Here is a 20,363-nt window from a genome sequence, read left to right on the forward strand (position 1 = left end):
GAAGGAAGCCCAGTGTAGTAGAAAGAATACTGGAATGAGGAGCACTGACTCTGATCTCTCATTAGCTATGTGAACGCTTTAAGTTACCTTATAGCTCCTGAATCTGCTTCCATATGTATATAACATGGGCACAATAGTTATGCTACAATGTTTGCAAAGAAAGTGCCTTATAAATCATAAAGCATTGTTATTAACTTACATAATTATTATTATGCCTTTAGCAAAGAGAAATGTTTAATAGTTTCTTCTTTGATTTAAGGGATAACTTACACAAATAAGATCTCAAAAGTACCACCCAGGAAGCAACAGCACAATACAGAATTAGGAAAAAGCCACCAGCATCTCAATGACTGACAGGCATCTATTCCACACACAAACCTGGGTACGCTGGCTGATCTTAGAAAAAAGATATAAATGTTGCCCTCAATGAGCCAACAGTCTAATATCTCATCTCTTATTAGAATTGGATTCTCAAAGACGTTCAACTCAAAGATTCTCAAAAGAGCTTTGAATGTCACCAAAAAAATTTTTTTACAAGGTTAACAATTACCAACATAAATATTTCAATATACAAAATAACAAAAAGGAAGAATTGTGAATTTGTTAGGTTTTTATGAGAGCACATTAAATTTAACATGAGAACAACATTTTATGTCTCTTCCTACATTTCTTATTGCTTTCTTCTGTAGATTGTACTATTTTAGTGATGATGTTTTCTTTTTTAAAAGAAAAAAAAGATTTATCTCTCCATCACATCCTCTCCTAGAAACAAAAGCTCTCCCTTGTAACAGATAAGAACAGTCAAGCAGAACAAAGGAAGCCCCTTTACGAAGTCATCAATAATGGACTGTAGCTATCATTGCCCTCCCTTCTAGCCCACAGAAGATCAGCTGGCTTCAGAAGGCAAAAATTTAAAAGATCCTCCCTGTTTCCTACAGGGTGCCCTCATTAGTGCCCGTGGACTCAACAACCATCTCCAATCACATGACTACTTGAAGTATACACTCAGCCCAAATCTCTCATGAGATAGGGTCCCACCGGGTGCCTGCTGGTTATTTCCTTTGAGGACAAGAGTGAAGTAAAGGAATGTCAGAGTGGGGGTGGTTTCCATATGTCCTGAGACCCCAAACATAACTGTGAAGGCTAGACAAGAATCCTGAAATGTTGGCCAATAGGACTTTGATGATAATACTGATTTGGGGTCAGCACCCTGGTCAGTTAAATGTAACAGACTCTATGAATCTAAGCAATAGAAAGGCAACAAAGGGTTACGGGGTGGCCCTACTTAAAATCCTCATGACAATCAACTTAATATAATAGAATGAGTAGCCTGCCTTCAAAAAAATTAATCCAATACGCCAGTAGCTAGAAACATTTCAGTGCACATGATACTGACCACCAAATTGGACAAACTACAAGTGTGCATGACATGGATTCAAAATATGAATGCTTTTATTATTTGCCAATACTGTATCATAACAAAAGCTTAAGAAATAGCTTTATCTCTATCCCCAGACTACTTGATTCTCTTTTGTTCTCGAAGAACACCAAAATGACATTACTGTGGAGTCAAGGTACAGTGTGTCTGACTGGCTGATCAGACTAATGAGTATGGAATGCTCTACCACAGGTCAGGCACAAATAGTCCACATGAACATTTGGAGTGGAGATGTCTCTAAAGTTGCAAACCTCACATCTCTTTCATGCTACTGTAATTCTGCTTTGCTGATAGTGCCTTCTTTGATGTGAACACTACGTACTTGGTGGTCCTGTGCCAGTGTCTCCCAAGTCATGCAACTGATTCCAGAGTTCTTCAGAGAGACCTTGAGTGTCCTTACAACACATCTTCTGATCTCCATGTGAACACCTGCCCTGAGAGCGTTCTCTATAAAAGTCTTTTTTAAAAAATTAATTTATTTTTAGTCTTCAATATTCACTTCCATAAGATTTTGAGTTCTAAATGTTCTCTTCCTTCCTCTCCTCCCCCCTCTCCAAGATGGCATGCAATTTGATACAGGCTCTATTTATGCATTCATATTAAACATATTTTTACATTAGTCACGATGTAAGAAGAATTAGAACTAAGGAGAGGAACCATGAGAAAGAAGAAACAAAATAATAAAAGAAAAGGAGAACAAATATTCCGCTTCCATCTGCATTCAGACTCCATAGTTCTTTCTCTGGATGTGGACAGCATTATCCATTGTGAGTCTTTTGGAGTTGTCTTAGATCCTTGCATTGCTGAGAAGAGCTAAGTCTATCAAAGTCAGTCACGGCACAATGTGGTTGTTACAATGTTCTGGTTCTGCTCACTTCACTCAGTATCAGTTCATGTAAGTCCAGGTTTTTCTGAAGTACGCTTGCTCATCATTTCTTATAGCACAATAGTATTACATTCATATACCACAACTTGTTCAGCCATTCCCCAATTGATAAGACATCCCCTTAATTTCCAATTCTCGGCCACCACAAAAAGAGCTGCTATAAATATTTTTGTACGTGTGAGTTCTTTTCCCACTTTTATGATTTCTTTAGGATATAGATGTAGACATGGTATTGCTGGGTCAAATAGTATGCATAGTTTTATAGCCCTTCGGGCATAATACAAAATTGCTCTTCAGAATGGTTGGATCAGTTCACAACTCCACCAACAATGTATTAGTGTTTCAATAAAATAGTCTTTTTGGCAAGCATACATTCAGCATTCAAACAAAGTGGCCAGTCCACTGGAGTTACACTCTCTGCAGCAGTCTGAATGCTTGGCAATTTAGCTCAAGAAAGGACTTTGGCGTCTGGTACCTTATCCTGCCAAGTTATCTTCAGAATCTTCCTGAGACAATTCAAATGGAAGTCGTTTAGTTTCCTGGCATGGAGCTAGTAGATTGTCTTGGTTTTACAGGAATACAACAATGAGGTCAGCACAACAGTTCTGTTAACCTTCAGTTTAATAAGTAATCTAACAACCTCTTCTCTCCCACACTTCCTCTCAGAGCCTCCCAAACATTGTGCTAGCCCTGGCAATGTGGGTGTCAAATTCATCATCTATGCATACATTTCTGGAAAGTACACTGCCAAGGTAAATGAACTTCTCCACAGTATTCAATATTTCTCCATTTGCTGTAACGAAGATTCGACGTACGGATGATGCAGTGGTGACTGGGAGGGAACCTCTATTTTCTTGGTGTTCATTATTAGGTCAAAATGAGCACAAGCAGCAGATCCACACTTTGGTGTATCTAGGCCTCAGAGGCTGCATTGAGTTCATAATCAAAAACCCAGATTAATTAAGAGTAGATATTGGAAGGTACTTAAATGTGAAGAGGGGAAAAAAATAAAGGCACCAAAAACCTACACTTAACACAAACTCCAGAACTGCTGCCTAATAATGAAAAGTAATGTTCACACCCCCAATGATTTTGAAAAGGAGATAGACAATGGAATTTTTAAGCCCCCTTTGTCATGGCACCGATACAAAAAGCAGACCAACTATGCCAAAACACAATCATTCAGAAAAGCCAGAATCCGCTATCACCATGATGAGTAAATGCAATCTTCCACAACCTCTGACCAGGAGTGTAAAAATAACTCAGGACCTGTACGCATAGGGGATGCTGCAGCGGTTGCCACAGTAAGAAGCAAAGGAAAAAAGATGGAACTAACCAGAAACCCCTCATAAGGCCAGAAATCAAATACCACTATTGTGAATGGAACTTGAGAAAACTAGTGAAGACCTAAGGTAAGATACTGGGAGATTACATCAATTTATAGTTAGTATAGATAATAAACTTTAAAGACTATGTCATCTGATTAAAAGAAAAAAAGAACAAAGAAAAAATAAACTCAAAAGACTATATTATCTGATTAAAAGAAAAAAAACAAAGAAAAAATAAATATCCAGAATAGGACCTAGGAAACAAAAGTAAAGCTGAAATTCTTGCTTACAGTATGAGGCATGGTGCTAAGTGTTGGGGAGGCAAAAAAGGCAAAAACAATCCTATCTGTTCATAAAAATGGAGAGATCTCCATTATAGTCAGATATAGTCAGGTAACTGTCACCTGAAAACATAGAAGGTTACTGTGAAGGAGACTTTTCTACTATTGTAGATTACGCATCGAAGTGGTGGAAACTGCAACATGTCCCCACAGGCTGCACGCATGTAGCAGCTAGCTTTTCCAGGTTGGCTGCTTTTGTTGTTGTGGCAGCATGCCTGATTCATTGATCGGTTCCTTCTCTTTTTTGTTGGTGAAGGCCTACTTTGCCTTCATCACAAAAGTTTTATTATTTTTTCTCATTGTCATTTTGCTTGACAAGAAACTATTGTTTCTGTGATTTGTTATTTGACTCATTGATTCTTTAGAATTAAATTATTTCATATCTAATTTTTTTAATCCTTCAGGGACCCTTTAGAAATATTATTTTTATTGCATTTTGGTCAATAAAAGATATGTTTAATAAAAAAAAATAGCAGATACTAGATACCCGGAAAGACACAATGAGGTAGTCAGACTTATCCAACAGAAGTTCACCAACCTTTATAAACTAAGAAACAACAAATTCTTTATACTACAAATATTAGCCCCAAAATATCACTGAGAATTAGACAAATAAATTATACTGGAACTAAAGCATTACAGACAGAAGTGTTGCCCACAAACACCCAGATGGAACAGTGATCTATAAAAATCTAATAATATTTTAATACCTGTTATAATAGTGAACACTCATATCTCCAAATTACATAGAATGAAAAAATTTCAAAATACCAACTCCAACTGTGTGGGAAGAGGATAAGTTACAAGTTATCCTGTTCCAAAGATGCTTTCAGTGAGTCTACAAAAGATAAGTGGACACCCCAATTCTCTGCTTTAATTACCACACAAACACACAAAAAGAGGTCATTTTATCCACCTGGATCATGAACTAAAAATAAAAACATTAAAAACAAAATAACGATAGTAGATTAGCAACTTGTTCTTGGAACTATTCTATCTGAATCCCATCAGAAAAGATGAGAAGAATAAAATGGCTGGTAATAATAGCTGTTTACATGTAACTTTACAGTTTGCAAAGCACTGTGTCTCATTTAATTTTATGATTTCATCTGATCTTCACAGTTATCCTATGAGTTGGTACTCCATATCATTTTACAGATAAGGAAACTGAGGCTAAGAAAGTTCACTTGATAGTTAGGGTCAAAGGCAGAACCAAGGTCTCTTAAACCCAGCACACTTCTCACTATGCCATATTTTTCTACAGGCCTCAGTTTCTTTAACTATAAAAAGAGGATAACAATCACTTCTTGCCACAGCATAAAAATGTTATAATTGTTATACTTCAGTGATCTGTGATTTGGATCTCTTCAACAGTATTTCCTCCATAACTTGGTGGATCATATTCAAAAGCTGCTGGGACCAAAAAATCCATCATCCCATGGCCAATGAGCTCCTCAGAACAAAGCCAGCAGGATCTATTAAGGCAAATACATGAAGGATCTCCAGTTTGAGAGGACCCGTCAGAGCCTGCACTCCACTGGCACAGCCTTCAGGACTCAAGGTCACCTTGATGCCATGATGAAGTCATTGAACAAGGACTTTTTTGGAGACACAGGAAAACAAATTCTTATGTTTTCTGAAAAAGAACTCAGAATTCTTTTTTTAAAAGACATTAAATACATATGAATATAACAGAATATTTTTAAAATAAACTTCTATTTATATGTATTTTTTATGTCACTGCCCCTTACCCATCACACCCTGCTCAGAAAACAATCCTTTATAACCAAGAATAAAAAAAAAAGGGGAAAAAAATTCAGCAAAATTAACTAACTCAGGACAAAAGTCTGACAGGAGCTGCTGAGTTCCATACCATGGTCTGCCTACCTCTGCAAAGAAAGGAGGGAAGTGTCTTCTCATCTCTCCTCTGTGCAGCAAATTTGGTTATTACTATTTCTTCTCACTTAAGTTTCAATCATCATGTTGTTCTCTCTATTTACACTGTTGTACTCACTATGTACACTATTTTCCTAGGTCTGCTGACTTCACTCTGCATGAATTTTTAAGTCTTCCCATGCTTATGTGCCACACTCATCATTTCTTATAACACTAAGATACCCCTTCATTGTACATTCATGTACCACAACTTGGTTAGCCATTCTCCAATCAATGGGCATCGACACTGTTTCTAGTTCCTCCCTAATGTAATGGGTTATTATTGTCAATAATAACCTCTAAGAGAAATTCGGAGAAACATGGGAAGATGTGCATCAAGTGACAATGAAGCAAGACTCACAACAACAACATACACAATGACAATGCATGAGAATGGAAATGAAAAGAACACAAAAAGAAAGTCAAACTGTGAAATGAGTCATTTTAGTCATGGAGAAACATAAGATGGAACCTATGTCCTCCTCTCAGAAGAGAGCTGGGCATTCACATGAAAGAACATCACTCCTCATTCTGCCCTGGCTGCAACGCTGGGGGACTTCTCGCAACTGATTTCTCTTCCCTGCACCCTCTCCACCCCACTCCCATCCCATTTCAGCTTCCTGGGGTGTGCCTTCTTCCCTATTATAACTCCTTTCTTTTCTTACTTATCTCCCCAGCAGTTAGCACAGTGCCCCGCACATCACAGGCACTTAATAAACATTTATTGACTACTGACTACACACACAGTGAGATGGGCTCACACTATCAATTGTTTTTGCTTAACTGTTCTTCTTTGCTATAAGAGTTAAATTCTGCAACGAGTGGACAGGAAGGTGTTATCCAGAAATGACACCCATGTCAAAAAGAATATATTACACGAACCCAGAAAGATCAGTGTACAATGATTGTGACAGATGATCAAATGTATCAAAATCCCACAAACTTGTAACAAAAGTATATACCCAGGTCATGATGCCTGAAAAGTTTACACATTAAGTAAAATGTGAGGCAATGTAGTAATTTCTGAATCAGTGATGGGTAGTAACACCACTGAGTCATTATCACAAAGCTCTAAACCAGGGATGGGGAATCTATGGCCTTGAGGGATTTTACTTTATCCTTTTATTGGGAATTTGTTCTGTAAAGTTTGGGTTCAGTCAAACGACTGCACTTGACAACCTAGAGGCCCCATGTGGCCTTGAGGCCACAGGTTCCCCACCCTGGCTCTAAACCAACATCAAATTAGAAGACTAAAGATGAAAACGTAACACTATGGAATTACAACAGCTCCAGGCAGACTTTATCAAACAAAGCTACTGAGGCCAAAAAAGCAGGAAACAAAGGAAAACACAACAATATTAACCAACACGATTTCTTAGAGAAGTTTAACGAACTTCTGTAATTAAAGAAATCACACCAAAGAGGCCAAAAAGCTCAGAAACCTCCTTGGCCAACACATGGAGGTCTGGGATATGCCCTGTCATCTTTCCTCTATGGGAATGATTCTTAATCTTGGACCTATGAATTTGTTTTTTGAAATATTTTCCTCAATACAATATAATTGGATTCCTTTGTAATCTTATATACTTTATCTTACACATTTAAAATTTACTCTGAGGAGTGTCTGGGTTTCACCAGAATGCCAAAGGGGTCAGTGACACACCAAAAATGTTTGCTCTAAAGGACTGTTGTGAAGACCAATGCGTAAACTGCCTCTCAAAACTTAAAGTATTATATCAGTTTTAATTCTTATTATTCTTTGTTAAGCACAAACACATGGCATCCTAGGGCAACAGGATAGAAACTCATTTGTAAAACATTATGAAAGAGTATGATGGGTGAAAGATGTCAAGCAGAATTGCTTCACAAAATACTGGAAAAGTACTAGAGGAAAAAGTACACAAAAAGCTTGGAGTGAGCCTCAATCAAGTCAGAACATCCCAAGGTTCTTTAAAAATGAAAGAAAAAGTTTACAACATAACTTACATAGAAACGTGTTTTGTGTGATTCCACATGTGAAACCTGTGTCAAATTGCCTGCCTTCTCAATGGGGAGAGCGGAGAGGGAGGGAAAGAAATTGGAACTCAAAATCTGAAAAAGAATTTCAAAGTTGTTTTTGCGTGTAATTAGGGAAAAAAATATTAAATTTTAAGAAGTGAAAGGAAAAGGACAACTGACGAAGATGTCAGTGTTTCCACAACAAACCACTTAACACTAATTTTCAGTCTCCAGTGTGCTATATGAAAAAGCAGAAATGGCATCACAGAAAATAAATTCAGAGAGACTGGCAAAGCCAGAAGCAGAGCCAGAATAAATCTATGCTAGGGGGGACAGGACTTTAAAAGCGGTCAAAATGGGACTAATTTTCAGAACCTAAAAGAGAAGATACCAAACGACTGGGGAAAAATCATAGACAGAAAGCCTAATTTTCTACAGGCAGCTTCTGCAGAGGACAGCAATCACTACCAACATTTACACCTTTCGTGTTGCTACGCAATAAATATTTTCTGAGAATTATCCAATGCCATCTTGAGGAAATTCTTGATGAAAACAGGAAAAATTGGTTTTCAGAAGTCATTTCTATAACAGAAAATATCTTCATTCACATACATGACTGAAGGTACAGACAACACAAGACCCTATTCTGTTTACTGGCTGTTGACATAAAAAAAGCACTGAACTTGGTAGGGACAAAATACAGCCTTAAGAGTTTTCCTCCAACAAGGTGACTCCCATGCACCTGAAGATTTCTTGACAAATAAATCAGAGAACTTATTTTCAACAATCCCTTGACTACCTATACCAAGTAAGACATAAACCAGGAAAGCAAGTGCAGCGGTTTATAATGCCATCAAAGATATCCTACAAAAAGTCCAAATGGAAGTGGGATTTGCTGAGGTCCTCCAAGCGTCCATTTGTGGGTGTCACTGTGCTGGGGGCAGATGACCTTTCCCAGGTGCTCCATGGTCATCCTCCCGACAACCCTCTCATCTCCTGCCTTGGTGCCTTTGCACAGACTAGTCCAGGGGCGAGGCCCTCCACGACGGGGATTTGTTCTACGAAGCTTGGATTCAGTCCAAGGGCTGCACTCAAGGCCCTAGGAGGCCACGGGCGGCCTCGAGGCCGCAGGTTCCCCAGCTGGACCAGTGCCACTCGCGGAGCATCGCCCTCCCCTCAGCCTGCTAGAACTCCTGACTTCCGCAGCACACCGACATCAAAGCTGCGATGTGGGAGCTGGGAGAGGCCTAACTTGGGACATACAGAGGCTGTCCATGTTGGTAGGGACTTAGAACATAATGTCAGAACCCCCAGGGAACCTAGAACCCAGGAACGTGGGGGCTAAAATCGACCCAAGAACCTCGGGTGTCGGCGCTGACAGGGAACTTAGAACCCGTGCCCGACGTGGGGGAGGGGCGCCTGGGACGTCGGAACCGCAAATCTGTGTCGCAACAGGAGCGCAGGTTTGGGGGTTAAGGGACCCGGGTTCAAATCCCATCTCTCCCACGCCCCTGACCTCATCAGTTTCCTCATCTGTAAAATGAGGGCTTGGCCTCCGAGGTCGCTGACCTCCCTTCCAACTTCGCCTCTAAGTTCATCCTCGTGTCTCACTGGACACAGGAGCCTTCCCAGACCCACGCGTGACCCCACGCTTGCCACTTGCTGCGGTCCCCAGCGTCCCCAGGAGGCTGAGCGTCCAGATCTGGGACGAGTGGGGGTGGAAAAGAGATCGCTACAGGTCAGTGACCTCTGACCCCTAGGTCACGTGCTCAGGAGAGGGCGAGCAAGGAGAGTGTCCCCGTGGTAACCTCTGACCCACCCTCCTCCGGGTTCCCGGATGGTGACCCTTGACCCCGAGGCTATGAGATCGGGAAGCCAAGCCTTGTACCCGGTCAAAGCCCCTGCAGGCCCCAGGGCGGGGCCTTCACCCGACGTACGCACCAGTCAAACTTGCCCACTTGGTCCTCGTACACGGCCGTCGCCGGGGCCAGGAACGCAGCCAAGAGCCACAGCCGAGCGGCGAGCGCCGCCGCCATGATGGATAAACCGGCCGTGGTCCGGCCCGCCGCCGGCCCGGCATGCACAGCGCTTCCGGCCCCGCAGGCTCTCCGCCGGGCAAGGCGCAGGCGCGTGCGCCCGAGCTGCGCGTGGAGGCGGGGCAGCCGAGCACGCCGCTGAGCGAGGGCGCCGAAGCGACGGGAGCCGGAATCAGGCGCCCGCCACAGGCACCTTGGGCCATCCGGATCCCAGGATCCCTCGCGGCGTCGGGGGCCTCGCGGGAGCAGCCGGGAGGCCGCACGTGGTGGGAGCATCATGCCTAAGTCCAAGCGAGACAAGAAAGGTGAGCCCTGGCGGCGTCCTGGAGGGAGCCGGGACCCTCACCTACCCGCGAGCAACCGCGCCCTTGGCACCAGGAGCCGGGGTGGTTGGGGAAGCCGAGGCTGGGAGGGGGCAGGGACCGACCGTTCCGCCTTTACCGGTGAAGGCGGAGGTGGGGTCCGCTCGGCAGCGCCTCGAGGCGGCCCCGCCCGTGTGCCGGGCGCCCTGGTTCTCAAAGCCACCTTGAGAAGGGGGTGCGGCGGTTGTCCTCATTTTACAGATGGGGAAACTGAGGCACCTGACCCGGGTCACCTCCCTAGGCACGGGGCCCTCCTTGGCACCGCCTGGAAGCCTCGGTTCTGTAGACGCAGATCTCGTGCCCAGGGCTGCCCCCGATCAGGAGAAACGGTGCTTGTAAAGCTGTGCCAGCCTCCCGCCGCTAGCGGCTCGGGACCCCTGGGGACCCCCTGGGTTTGGAGTCGACTCTGGCTCCGCCCCCAGCCAGCCCCGGGGCCTCCTCCCCTCTTCGGTAGCATGCAGGGTCATCTGTGGGGACCCCGCCCCATGCAGCCGCCCCCTGGGAAGCTTTGCTCCTCGCAGCACCTCCTGTCCCGAGGTGGTGTGTCTGTACGTCTTCCTGGGAGCAGACCTAGTGGCCAGAAGGGGTCAGGTCACAGGAAGATGGGCTCGTGGGGGTCCGGAGACACTGGCCCTTTGGAGACTGAGACCCACATCCCGGGCCGAGTGAAACCCTGTCTTCTTTCCCCTGAAGGCCCTGGCTGCAGTTGTGGGATGGAGCAGTTAACCTGCCCCCTCCCCCTCTGGCCCCTGCTGTGTAAGCCTGTTCCGCTGCCCGAGCTCCCCAAAACTAAGCACCTCTTCTCTCCTCTGCCCAGTGTCCTTAACGAAGACCGCCAAGAAGGGCCTAGAACTCAAACAGCACCTGATAGAAGAGGTAAGAGGAGCACGTGGTCATGGTTTCCCACCCCTCCCCTGACAAAGGGCCCCGTGTTTGGGAGTCTGGGAAGCCAGCTGCTTCAGCAGTGACGGATTTCCAGAGCTGGTGATGTTAAGCTCTTCTCCTGGCAGAGAGGGAAGCTGAGGCCTAAAGAACTTCCTTAGGATTAGAGTGGTAGCAAGGGAAGTAGTGAGCCCTGTTAATGGAAGGATTTTGGCAGAGGCTGGATGGCTCACTTGGAGGTGTGGGAGGGACAACTACCGTTAGGGAAAGGGCCAGAAAGAACTTTCTGTGGAAGGCGGCACCTGAGTTGGACACTTGAAAGGTGCTAAGACTTCCATGGGAAAGGAAGAAGGAGGGAATGAATTTCAAGTGTTCTATGTAGCACAGCCTATGCAAAGTCATGGAGGTGGGAGATGACAATGCTGTGTTGCAGGAACAAGAATCCACAGGACCTGGTGAATAATTTGCTATGAGGGAGAGAGAGACGAATATACTGGTACTCAGGCTGTAAACCTAGGAAGTTGAAAGGCTGGTGATACTTCTGTAGAAATAGGGATTCAGTTCTAGGTCGTGAGAGTAGTAAAAAGTCCCAGCCTTATTTTTCGTCTAAAACATTGACCAATTAAATTCAACGAATATTTATTATGGGCCTGCAGCGTGTACAGCACTGTGTCACCAGCTGTGGATGGACCCAGCCCCTCCCCTCACAGCCTGTAGTCTAATAGGGGCTAAGACACAAGCATGTAACTATGCTACATTTTGTTACTGGCTCAGGGCCTTAGATGTTAAAGGAAGAAGTAATAAGGGAGCGACTGAGTGGCCTAATCCCTTAAATTTCCCCACAGCTTCGAAAATGTGTGGACATGTACAAGTACCTTTTCATCTTCTCTGTGGCAAACATGAGAAACAGCAAACTGAAGGACATCAGAAGTGCCTGGAAACACAGCCGGTGAGGAAGGAGGGGTCTGGGGTGGTGAGTCCCCAACAGGTTCTCTTCTCAGCTGGCAAACATAGCCATCAGTGGGGCAGCTGGCATCTTGTCTTAAATCTCCAGAGAGTGAAACTCTCTATTGATCAAAAATACTCTGTCTTGTGTTATACTTTTCCTCCCATTGAACTGACTTTTATTAAATACTTATTCCATGCTGGGCACTAGCAATGCAAAGATGGGAAATGACACATTCCAAGCCTCCAAAGAGCTCACACGCTAAGTATGATAGAAGGCAGAACATGATGGAGCATTTTAGGACAGCTATGGTAGACATTTACAAAACTCTTTCCCCATAAAATTATGTTTTTTAAAAAAAATTTTAATCCCAGTTAATTAAGGAATGCAAGGTTCTATGCCTTTACAGATAGAGGAACTGAAGCCTAGAAATAAGGGACCTGGCTAATAAGGGACCTGGCTAAGGTCACACAGCTAGTAGATAGAAGAGTTTACACTTGAATCCTGGTCTCCTGAAATCCATTCTCTTTAGAATAAATGTATTAGTATTTGTAATCTGTCTTCCACTGCCCCCTTCCCCTCAAACAAATTTTAAAGAAATGAGTAATAAGATGAAAAAAAAAAACTCATCACAATTGTGTATAGTCAGCAAAACATTCCCATATTGACCACACCTAAAAATGTCCATCTTTCTTTTTTACATTCATCTCTTCCCTGGCAGGAGTAACATGTTTTATCCTCAGTCTTCTGGGCTTGTGATTTATCATTACTTTGATCAGGGTTCTAAGAGTTGCGATAAATTTTATTGTATGTATAGGTCCTTGTACTTTTTTCCTTTGAGGAATAGGCTGAGTCAGTCAATATATGCCCGCTATGTGCCAGGCTCTGTGCTAAGGATGCCAAGAAGGCTAAAAGACAGTCCCTGCTCCCAAGAAGCCTACAGTCTAATGGCCTAGTAAGGATATGATTGGGTCAGAGCTTGTGCTTCATTCGTAGCTCTGGAGCACTGATCCCTGTCTTGACGGAGTCTCTGAACCCGTTCACAGCTCTCCCAGCAGTGCATAAGTGTGTCTGTTTCCCTGCAGTCCCTCCAGTATGTGTTATCACCTCCTTTAGTCATCTTGCCACCCTAATGGATGGGAGCTGGAACCTCAAGTGGCTTGGACATTAGCAACAATGTGCTTGTTGGCAGCTTGGATTTTTATCCCTCAGAAACTGCCTGTTCTTGTTAGTACTGTACTTGAATTATACACAGGCCTTTTCTGCCTTGATTTGAGCAGCAGTGGGATGGAGTGGAGAAGGTGCTGGCCCAGATTCCAGGCCTGCAGCTTACCCTAGCTTTGTGACCCTAGGTCAGTAACTTACTCTCTAAGCCTCGGTTTCCTCTTTTGTAAAAAGGGAATAGTACTTCCTGTAGCATCACCCTTTCTGTGTTGTCACGAAGCTCAACCAAGGCAATGCATATAAAAACCACAGATCTTAAAGTGCTTTGTAAATGCCAACTTTTTATTTTGTTTTTTTTAATTTTTACTTACTTGTGAGCTCTTGCAAGCAGATTCTGTTTGGGGGTGCACCTGAAGCCATGAACATGAGCAGCTGCTACACAGAGAAGTTATTTAAGAAATATCTCTGAATTGAATTGAAGGCTCGATGCAATTGTAGACCTATTCTTTAGCACTCGGAAGGTTCCCTCTTCAGGTCATGGAGTCTGGTCTAGGGCGTCAGGTGGGCACCTCAGTAATGATGGTGGTGATTTCCATTCTGTAATGCCCCAAGGCTCACTGACCACTTTTCCTCATGGTGTCGAGGCGCCACCACCACGCCACCCATGAGCAAATCAAGGCCTCCTTTCGTTTTAAAAGTGGGAGTGGAGGCACCTGTCCGCAGCATACAATCAGAACCTGTGCTTCTTGGGCCTGGTTTCCTGGTGCTTGAGTCTCAGATCTTCAGGGCACCCACCACCGAGCAGAATTTTGCTAGAAAGTAAAAAGACCCAGAAGAGATGCCTCCCTGATGATCCCATTGTCTTTCTCTTCAGGATTTTCTTTGGCAAGAACAAGGTTATGATGGTGGCTTTGGGCCGAGGTCCTGCTGATGAGTATAAAGACAACTTGCACCAGGTGGGCCACTGTTCCCCATCTTTGGAGGGAGATGATCCTGTTCAGATCTTGGACGGGGCCCCCTAAGCCAGTTCCATGTGCCTCTGCTGAGAGAGTCTGTGACTTGGACAGCAGGAGCCCTGGGGGCTTCTGGAGCCTGGGGCCATGCTGCCTCAGTGTCTCTGGAGCCATAGAGGCTCTGTGACCACCTCACTCCTCCTCTTCCTTCCCCCCATGTTGTTCACCACTTCCTCCTCCACAAAGCTCCTCCATTTCCACACAGAATAAAAGCAAGACCAGGTTAGGAGGGAGCATGCCCACCCTAGGCCTGTCTTGTTTTGATATGTTATAGGTCCTTCTTTAGTAGTGTCTCTGGCAAGGCTTACAGACCCCATCCCTCTAAGAATGAGGGTTTTAAATCTACAAAATAGGGCCTGTTACAGAGGAAACTAATGCTATTGAAACACAGTGATGAGAATCTGGTTGATTTTTTTCTAAGCAAGTTCACAGATGCCAGATTGGGAGCCCCAACTGTATAGGGAGTGATGTCACTGCAGATTAGGTGTGGATTAGGTGTGTGTGTGTTTGCCCTTCTTTGCCAAAGAAGACCATGCCATCAGAGAAATGATGACATGACTTGCACTTGACTTTTGAGTGAGGGAGGGCTGTGCAGGTCACCAGCCTCACTTCTCTAAAGCCATCTGAATCCAGTGACCAGATATTCATCAGGATGACTGGAGATGACCCAGGATGAGGCAGTTGGAGTTAAGTGACTTGCCCAAGGTCACACAGCTAGTGAGTGTCAAGTGTCTGAGGTGAGATTTGAACTCAGGTCCTCCTGACTCCTGCACTAGTGCTGTGTCCACTGCACCACCTAGCTGCCCCGGAGGATTAGGTATTGCTAACATGAAGGAACTGAAGAAACATCTACCCCATGGTAAAGAAGGCCACACCTGGGCAGGACCATGAAAAACTCCTTCATGTCCTTGGTGACCCCTGATCAACACCCATCAGACTTGACATTTTCCTTCCCTCACCTTCCCCTTGGATCTGTCAGTTCCAGACTATTCCAATTTAATCTTTGTCTCCTCAGCCCAGTTTGTAGACTAAATTGGTCAGCTGTGCTCTCTCCCGCTTTGGTGGGAAAGCATGGCTCTGTCCAAGAGCTAATGATTTTTTTGTGTACGAAAGTAATAAAAATGCCTTGGCTAACACACACACACCACACACACACACACCACCACCACCACCCCCCTTGTCAGGAGGGAGATAATTGGATTTGATTCTGGTGGCTCAGTGTGCAGAACATCCCGAAGTTCTTGTTGAGTTTTTCTTTCCTCATCCCCAGTAAAGTTGAAGCAGTGGCTGGAAAAGTTTCAGGGATGACGTGGAAAGGATTTCTGCACTGAGGGGGAGGGGGTGAGCCTGCTCGTCCTGGCTCCACTGCAGACTTTCTTTGTGACTTCAGACTTTTCTTGCTTCCTGAAGGTCAGCAAGAAGCTGAAGGGTGAGGTCGGCCTCTTGTTCACCAATCGAACAAAGAAAGAAGTGAATGAGTAAGTGTTTTAAGGCTGGGGATGGAGGCAGAGCCAGACTGAGGAGAGGGGCAGACCCCACGCCTGAAGGATCGCAAATGGGGGGGTCTGGTCACATCTCTGGCTAGAAGGCAGTGCGCTCACAGTCAGGTCCCAGAGAACTGGGGGGAAAGGAGCGGCTTTCCAGGCCTGGAAAGGTGTTAGAGAGGTAGAAGACCACGACTTTCCAGGGGAACCCTCTCAGGACAGAGTTTTGTTCTCATAGAACAAAGGTCAGAAAGACTGAGCTGAATAATGATGATGTCCCAGGGTAGTCCCAGCCCGGGCTTCTTCACCAGATACTCAGACTAAGCAGGAAGAATGGTCCTAAGTGGCACAGGGGGTCGTGCCCATCACTTCTGATCACAGGCCTCAGGAAGGTGACATAGGCCCGTTTAGAGGAGCAGCCAGGAATAATTATACCTGCAGCTAGCACTGGTGTAACACTTACTATGTGCTAAGCACTTTATGTCATTTAGTCCTCCCATCAACCCTAGGAAGTAGGTGCTGTTATTCTCATTTCATAGATGAGGAGACTGAGGCAAACAGGTGAAGTGACTTGCCTGCCACACAGCTAGGAAGTGTCTGAGGCCAGATTTGAAGTGAAGGCATCCTGAGTCCCTCACTGTAACCGAGCCCCGCCCAGCCACCTCAGACAACAGAAACAGTAATCAGAAGCATGGATCCCTCAGCAGGGGGGTCAGTCATTCATTCATGAAGCAGCTAGTGTGTGTAAGAGGGTCATGAGACCACAGATCTGGGCCTGTAAGGGACCTGAGCCTTTCTAGTCCAACCCTCCCATTTTATAGATGAGGAAACTGAGGTCCAGGAGGTTAGTGACTTGCCCAAGGTCACCTATATCCTATGCCTCAGAGGCAGATTTTGAACCTAGATCCAGTACTCTGTACTGTCTCAGATTCCATCTCTGACTCTGCCTGTCTGACTTTGGACAAGTCACGTAGTCTCCTCCAAGAGAGGCTCTGTAGAGCAGGTGTACAGGGGTAGGGCCTGGGGATGGGGGCCATGGCCAGTGACTCCCCTCCCACTTCCTTGTACACTAGGTGGTTCAGTAAGTATACAGAAATGGATTATGCCCGAGCTGGTAATAAAGCCACTTTCACCGTCAGCCTGGATGCGGGGCCCCTGGAGCAGTTCCCGCATTCGATGGAGCCTCAGTTAAGGCAGCTCGGTCTGCCCACTGCCCTCAAGAAAGGTAAAGGACACATGGCTTGGGTGGGTGTTGGAGACGTGAGGGGCTGTGAGTGTGGAAGCTCACATATGCTGTCAGACATGGTTGATGTGTTGGGTAGTTTTGTTGAATGACTTTTCCCCCTGTGTCATAAGGGGTGGCCTGTCAGGGAAGAAAGGGGGAGAGCAATATTTGGAAATGACATTAAAGTGAAAACAGGTGATATCAGAAACAGCAAAAAAAAAGAAGAGATAGCTCCGTCACCCCTGAAAAAAGCTGGCATTTGCTCCCCTGCATGCATCCCGCCTGACCCACAGTCCCAGCACCACAGAGAACAACGAAGCCAGAAAGCCTGGCAGCAGGGCAGTGCCTCTTCACAACCTTGGGGACATCTTCAGCCCTCTGGAGGCCCGTCCTGCCAAAGAGGGATTAAACTGGTTCAATGTGCCCCCTGGAACAGAAAGAGGACTGGAAGTTAGGGCTCTCCCCTCCCAGTAAGGACAAGCGGTTGCCTCCTGGTGGGATCAGGCTCCCTGGGAGGTGGCAAGTCCATCAGTGGAGTGCTTCTAGATTAGGAGACCACCATTGTAGAGGGGACTCCCATTCAGGCACAAACACTGAGACACATCTTCTGAGGCCTGGTCTGGCTCTGAAGATCCCCTTGCCTCTCAAGGCCCTTCCAGCAGGGACCTTAGAGAATTTGGACACATGGAGCAGGCTGGGGCCATGACCCAGAGCCTGCTTCACCAGGACCCTCTCTGCAGGTGTGGTGACCCTCATCTCAGACTACCAAGTGTGTAAAGAAGGCGATGTGCTGACCCCTGAGCAGGCCCGAGTCCTGGTGAGTCATGGGGAGGGCCCAAGTCACTCCCTCCCCCTCTGCCTGCCCTCCTCCCCCACACCCACCTCCTTTTGCACTGCTACTGACCCCTCTGCTTTGTCTCTGCAGAAGCTGTTTGGGTTCGAGATGGCAGAATTCAGGGTTAACATCAAGTACCTGTGGCAGGCTGAGTCAGGGAAGTTTGAGCATCTGGGGGAGGATGCAGAGGAGGACAATGATGATGACAGCATCTCCTCAAAGGAATTAGAAGACTTGGAGGATGAAGACTGATTGGGGCCAGCATGACCCAGGGGCCCTTCCGCAGGGTGCAGGACTCGCCCCGTCCAGCCTCCCTGAGTGGCTGCCTTCCTTCTCAAAGGGAAGAGGCTGACTGTGCAGGCCTCTTGGGATGGAGAGAGGTGCAGGGCACCCATGACTTTTTATATAGAATAAAGCATTGGGCTTTTATATAGAATAAAGCAGCTAGGCTCTCCCTGGGGGCATAGGAAAGAAGGGCTCCAAGCTGTGAGGGCTGGCGGAGGCCCAACCTTCTGCCCGCTACTCTCTGTTTTTCAGCGCAAACCCTTTGAGTCCTGGCAGCTCAAAAGGAATGGAGGTGATTCTGTTGGCGCTCCTCCCTCAGCCTCGCTCACCTCCCCCTGCTCCAGCTTCTTCCAGACATCTGGGATAGAAAATGCCAAGGTGGGGTTTTGGAAGCTGCAGCCCCTGGTACCACTGCAGTGAAGTGGTCAGCTGTAGGAAGGACAGAGGGGCTGGGGTGGCTAGGATCTTGAGAGTTGGGTTCCTTCACATGCAAGTATGTTCCAGTGTCCACAGTACAAGATACCCTGGATTGGGCTTTGTGGAGACCATAAGACCTATGCTGGAAACATCGGTGCTTGGCTCTAGGTCCCAGGGAAACAGGTACCACATCACAATTCCAACTCACTTTCTGAAGGTTTGTAAAATATTTTCCTCAGGACTTCCCTCTGAGATAGTTGTGACGAGTGTTAGCTCTGTTGTACAGTTGAGGAAATTGACTAAAAGGTTTGACTTGCCTGTGTTTAGAAAGGGAGGATTCAAATCCAAGTCTCAATTCCCAAATCCAATGCTCATCCCACTGTGCCATGCTCCAAAAGCATAGCATACGGTACCTGCTTGGTGCCAGTGATGATGGGGTACTAGATGACCCCTGGGGATGCAGGGGCATTCTCAATGGCCCCCAGGCTCAGATTCCCTACCCCTGATCTAGGGGGTCTTCCCCATTTCTGTAGTGGCCCCAGTGGGCAGGGTCTGCTGAAGCCACAGACCCTTTTCCAGGATGTTTAAAATTCCAGCGTCAGGAAGGAAGCCCATTCTGTTGAAATACAATTATACAAATACTTTCAAAGAGGTTAGGGTTAAGAACCCCAAGCCAGGGGTAGATTGTCCTTTTTTTCCTTTCTTTTTCCCAGATGAAACCCCACCTTCTTTAAAAAGCTTCTCTCAGTCCCCCTTAATCCCTTCCCTCTTGATTATCTCCCCATTTATCCCAGCTGTGCCTTGTATGTACACTGTCATTTGCACGTTGTCTCCCTGAGAGCAAGGACTGTCTTGTCTTTCTATCCCTGCAGTACCTGGCACATAGTAGGAGCTTACTAAATGCTTGTTGGCCATCTGACTTGAGCAAATGGGGCCCTCGTTGGAAATGGCCTTAGCTTAGGCCTCGTGCCTAGAAGGAAGCCTGCACATCCTTAACCAAGTGTCTAGGCCCCACACTCAGGGTTGGGAGTGTGTGAGATCCATTCAGTGAGAGCCAGCCTCCCGACCCTGGCTCTTACTGTCCTCTGGGAGACCTTGCAGAGCCTCATTTCCCTATGCAGCGGTTATAAGGGAAGTTCTCACCAAGATGTTGTTTGTACTTGGCCATAAGTAACTAATTGGGAACAGCACTAGACCTGAGAAGATGGAGGGGATTTCAGTTCATATTTAGCAAGCACCTACTATATTCCAGGCATCATGCTGAGCACTGGGGTGAATGAAAGACACAAAAGACAGAAGTTGGAGATCACAAGAGAATCCAATGAGACGAGCCCCATTTTTGTTCACAGGTGCCAGGATGGGCCTTCCTGGGCCAGGTAGAGAAAGACTGCTGGCACTTAAAAAAACGTGTGTAAAACCATTAAAAAGCTTTCCATGGTCCAGACAGCCTCAGAGGTGTCCTGTTATTGGAATGATGACTGCGTTCTCCCAGCACTAAGGTTTGTGACTCGAGCTTCATGCAAAACGGCTCAGTCACAACTGAAAAGTCCATCCTTGAAGACTGCTGTGACCTCAGGGAGGTGATGCTATGCAGTTACCAGCCTCACTTTCTCCTCTGGAGATGGCCCAGGATGTAGTGGGGGACCTTGGCCTCTGCAAGCTCAGGGCTTTAACAGGTCTCAGTTTGGCTGAGGCAGCACTGATTCAGTGATTAAGGCTGGGTAACGGTAGAGTGCTGGATCTAGGTTCAAACTCTGCTTCTGAGGCATAGGATACATGTGACCTTGG

General features: G+C 45.9%; 2 protein-coding genes across 3 annotated transcripts in view; one reads left to right on the plus strand and one right to left on the minus strand.

The window, feature by feature from the left end:
* The window catches only part of EMC1 (ER membrane protein complex subunit 1), a 34,509-nt gene extending 24,466 nt beyond the window's left edge, over window positions 1-10,043 (minus strand). Inside the window, exon 1 of one of the 2 annotated variants that reach the window (XM_072609099.1) lies at window positions 9,868-10,043. In XM_072609099.1, the coding sequence (XP_072465200.1) occupies window positions 9,868-9,962 (95 nt within the window). In that variant the 5' untranslated portion in view covers window positions 9,963-10,043. Of the gene's footprint in view, window positions 1-9,442; window positions 9,682-9,867 lie in introns of those variants that run through there. The other variant, XM_072609100.1, reaches the window with a different exon arrangement.
* A 25-nt stretch (window positions 10,044-10,068) lies between these two features.
* On the plus strand, window positions 10,069-20,017 carry MRTO4 (MRT4 homolog, ribosome maturation factor). Its single transcript, XM_072609104.1, has 8 exons — window positions 10,069-10,267; window positions 11,142-11,200; window positions 12,052-12,155; window positions 14,191-14,272; window positions 15,740-15,807; window positions 16,887-17,038; window positions 17,779-17,855; window positions 17,964-20,017. Exons 1-8 carry the CDS (start codon window positions 10,240-10,242, stop codon window positions 18,123-18,125), a joined length of 732 nt encoding a protein of 243 aa, XP_072465205.1. The 5' UTR covers window positions 10,069-10,239; the 3' UTR covers window positions 18,126-20,017.
* The last annotated feature ends 346 nt before the right edge of the window (window positions 20,018-20,363 follow it).

The sequence above is a fragment of the Notamacropus eugenii genome, chromosome 5 (genome assembly GCF_028372415.1).
Source record: "Notamacropus eugenii isolate mMacEug1 chromosome 5, mMacEug1.pri_v2, whole genome shotgun sequence".
Taxonomy (NCBI): domain Eukaryota; kingdom Metazoa; phylum Chordata; class Mammalia; order Diprotodontia; family Macropodidae; genus Notamacropus; species Notamacropus eugenii.

What these genes read in the sequence shown, in the direction of transcription:
- MRTO4 (XM_072609104.1), top strand. Translation starts at nt 10,240, where the DNA reads ATGCCTAAGTCCAAGCGAGACAAGAAAG. An exon ending in AACAGCACCTGATAGAAGAG is followed by an intron (nt 11,201 to 12,051) that starts GTAAGAGGAGCA and finishes ATTTCCCCACAG; the next exon opens with CTTCGAAAATGTGTGGACAT. An exon ending in GCCCACTGCCCTCAAGAAAG is followed by an intron (nt 17,039 to 17,778) that starts GTAAAGGACACA and finishes CCCTCTCTGCAG; the next exon opens with GTGTGGTGACCCTCATCTCA.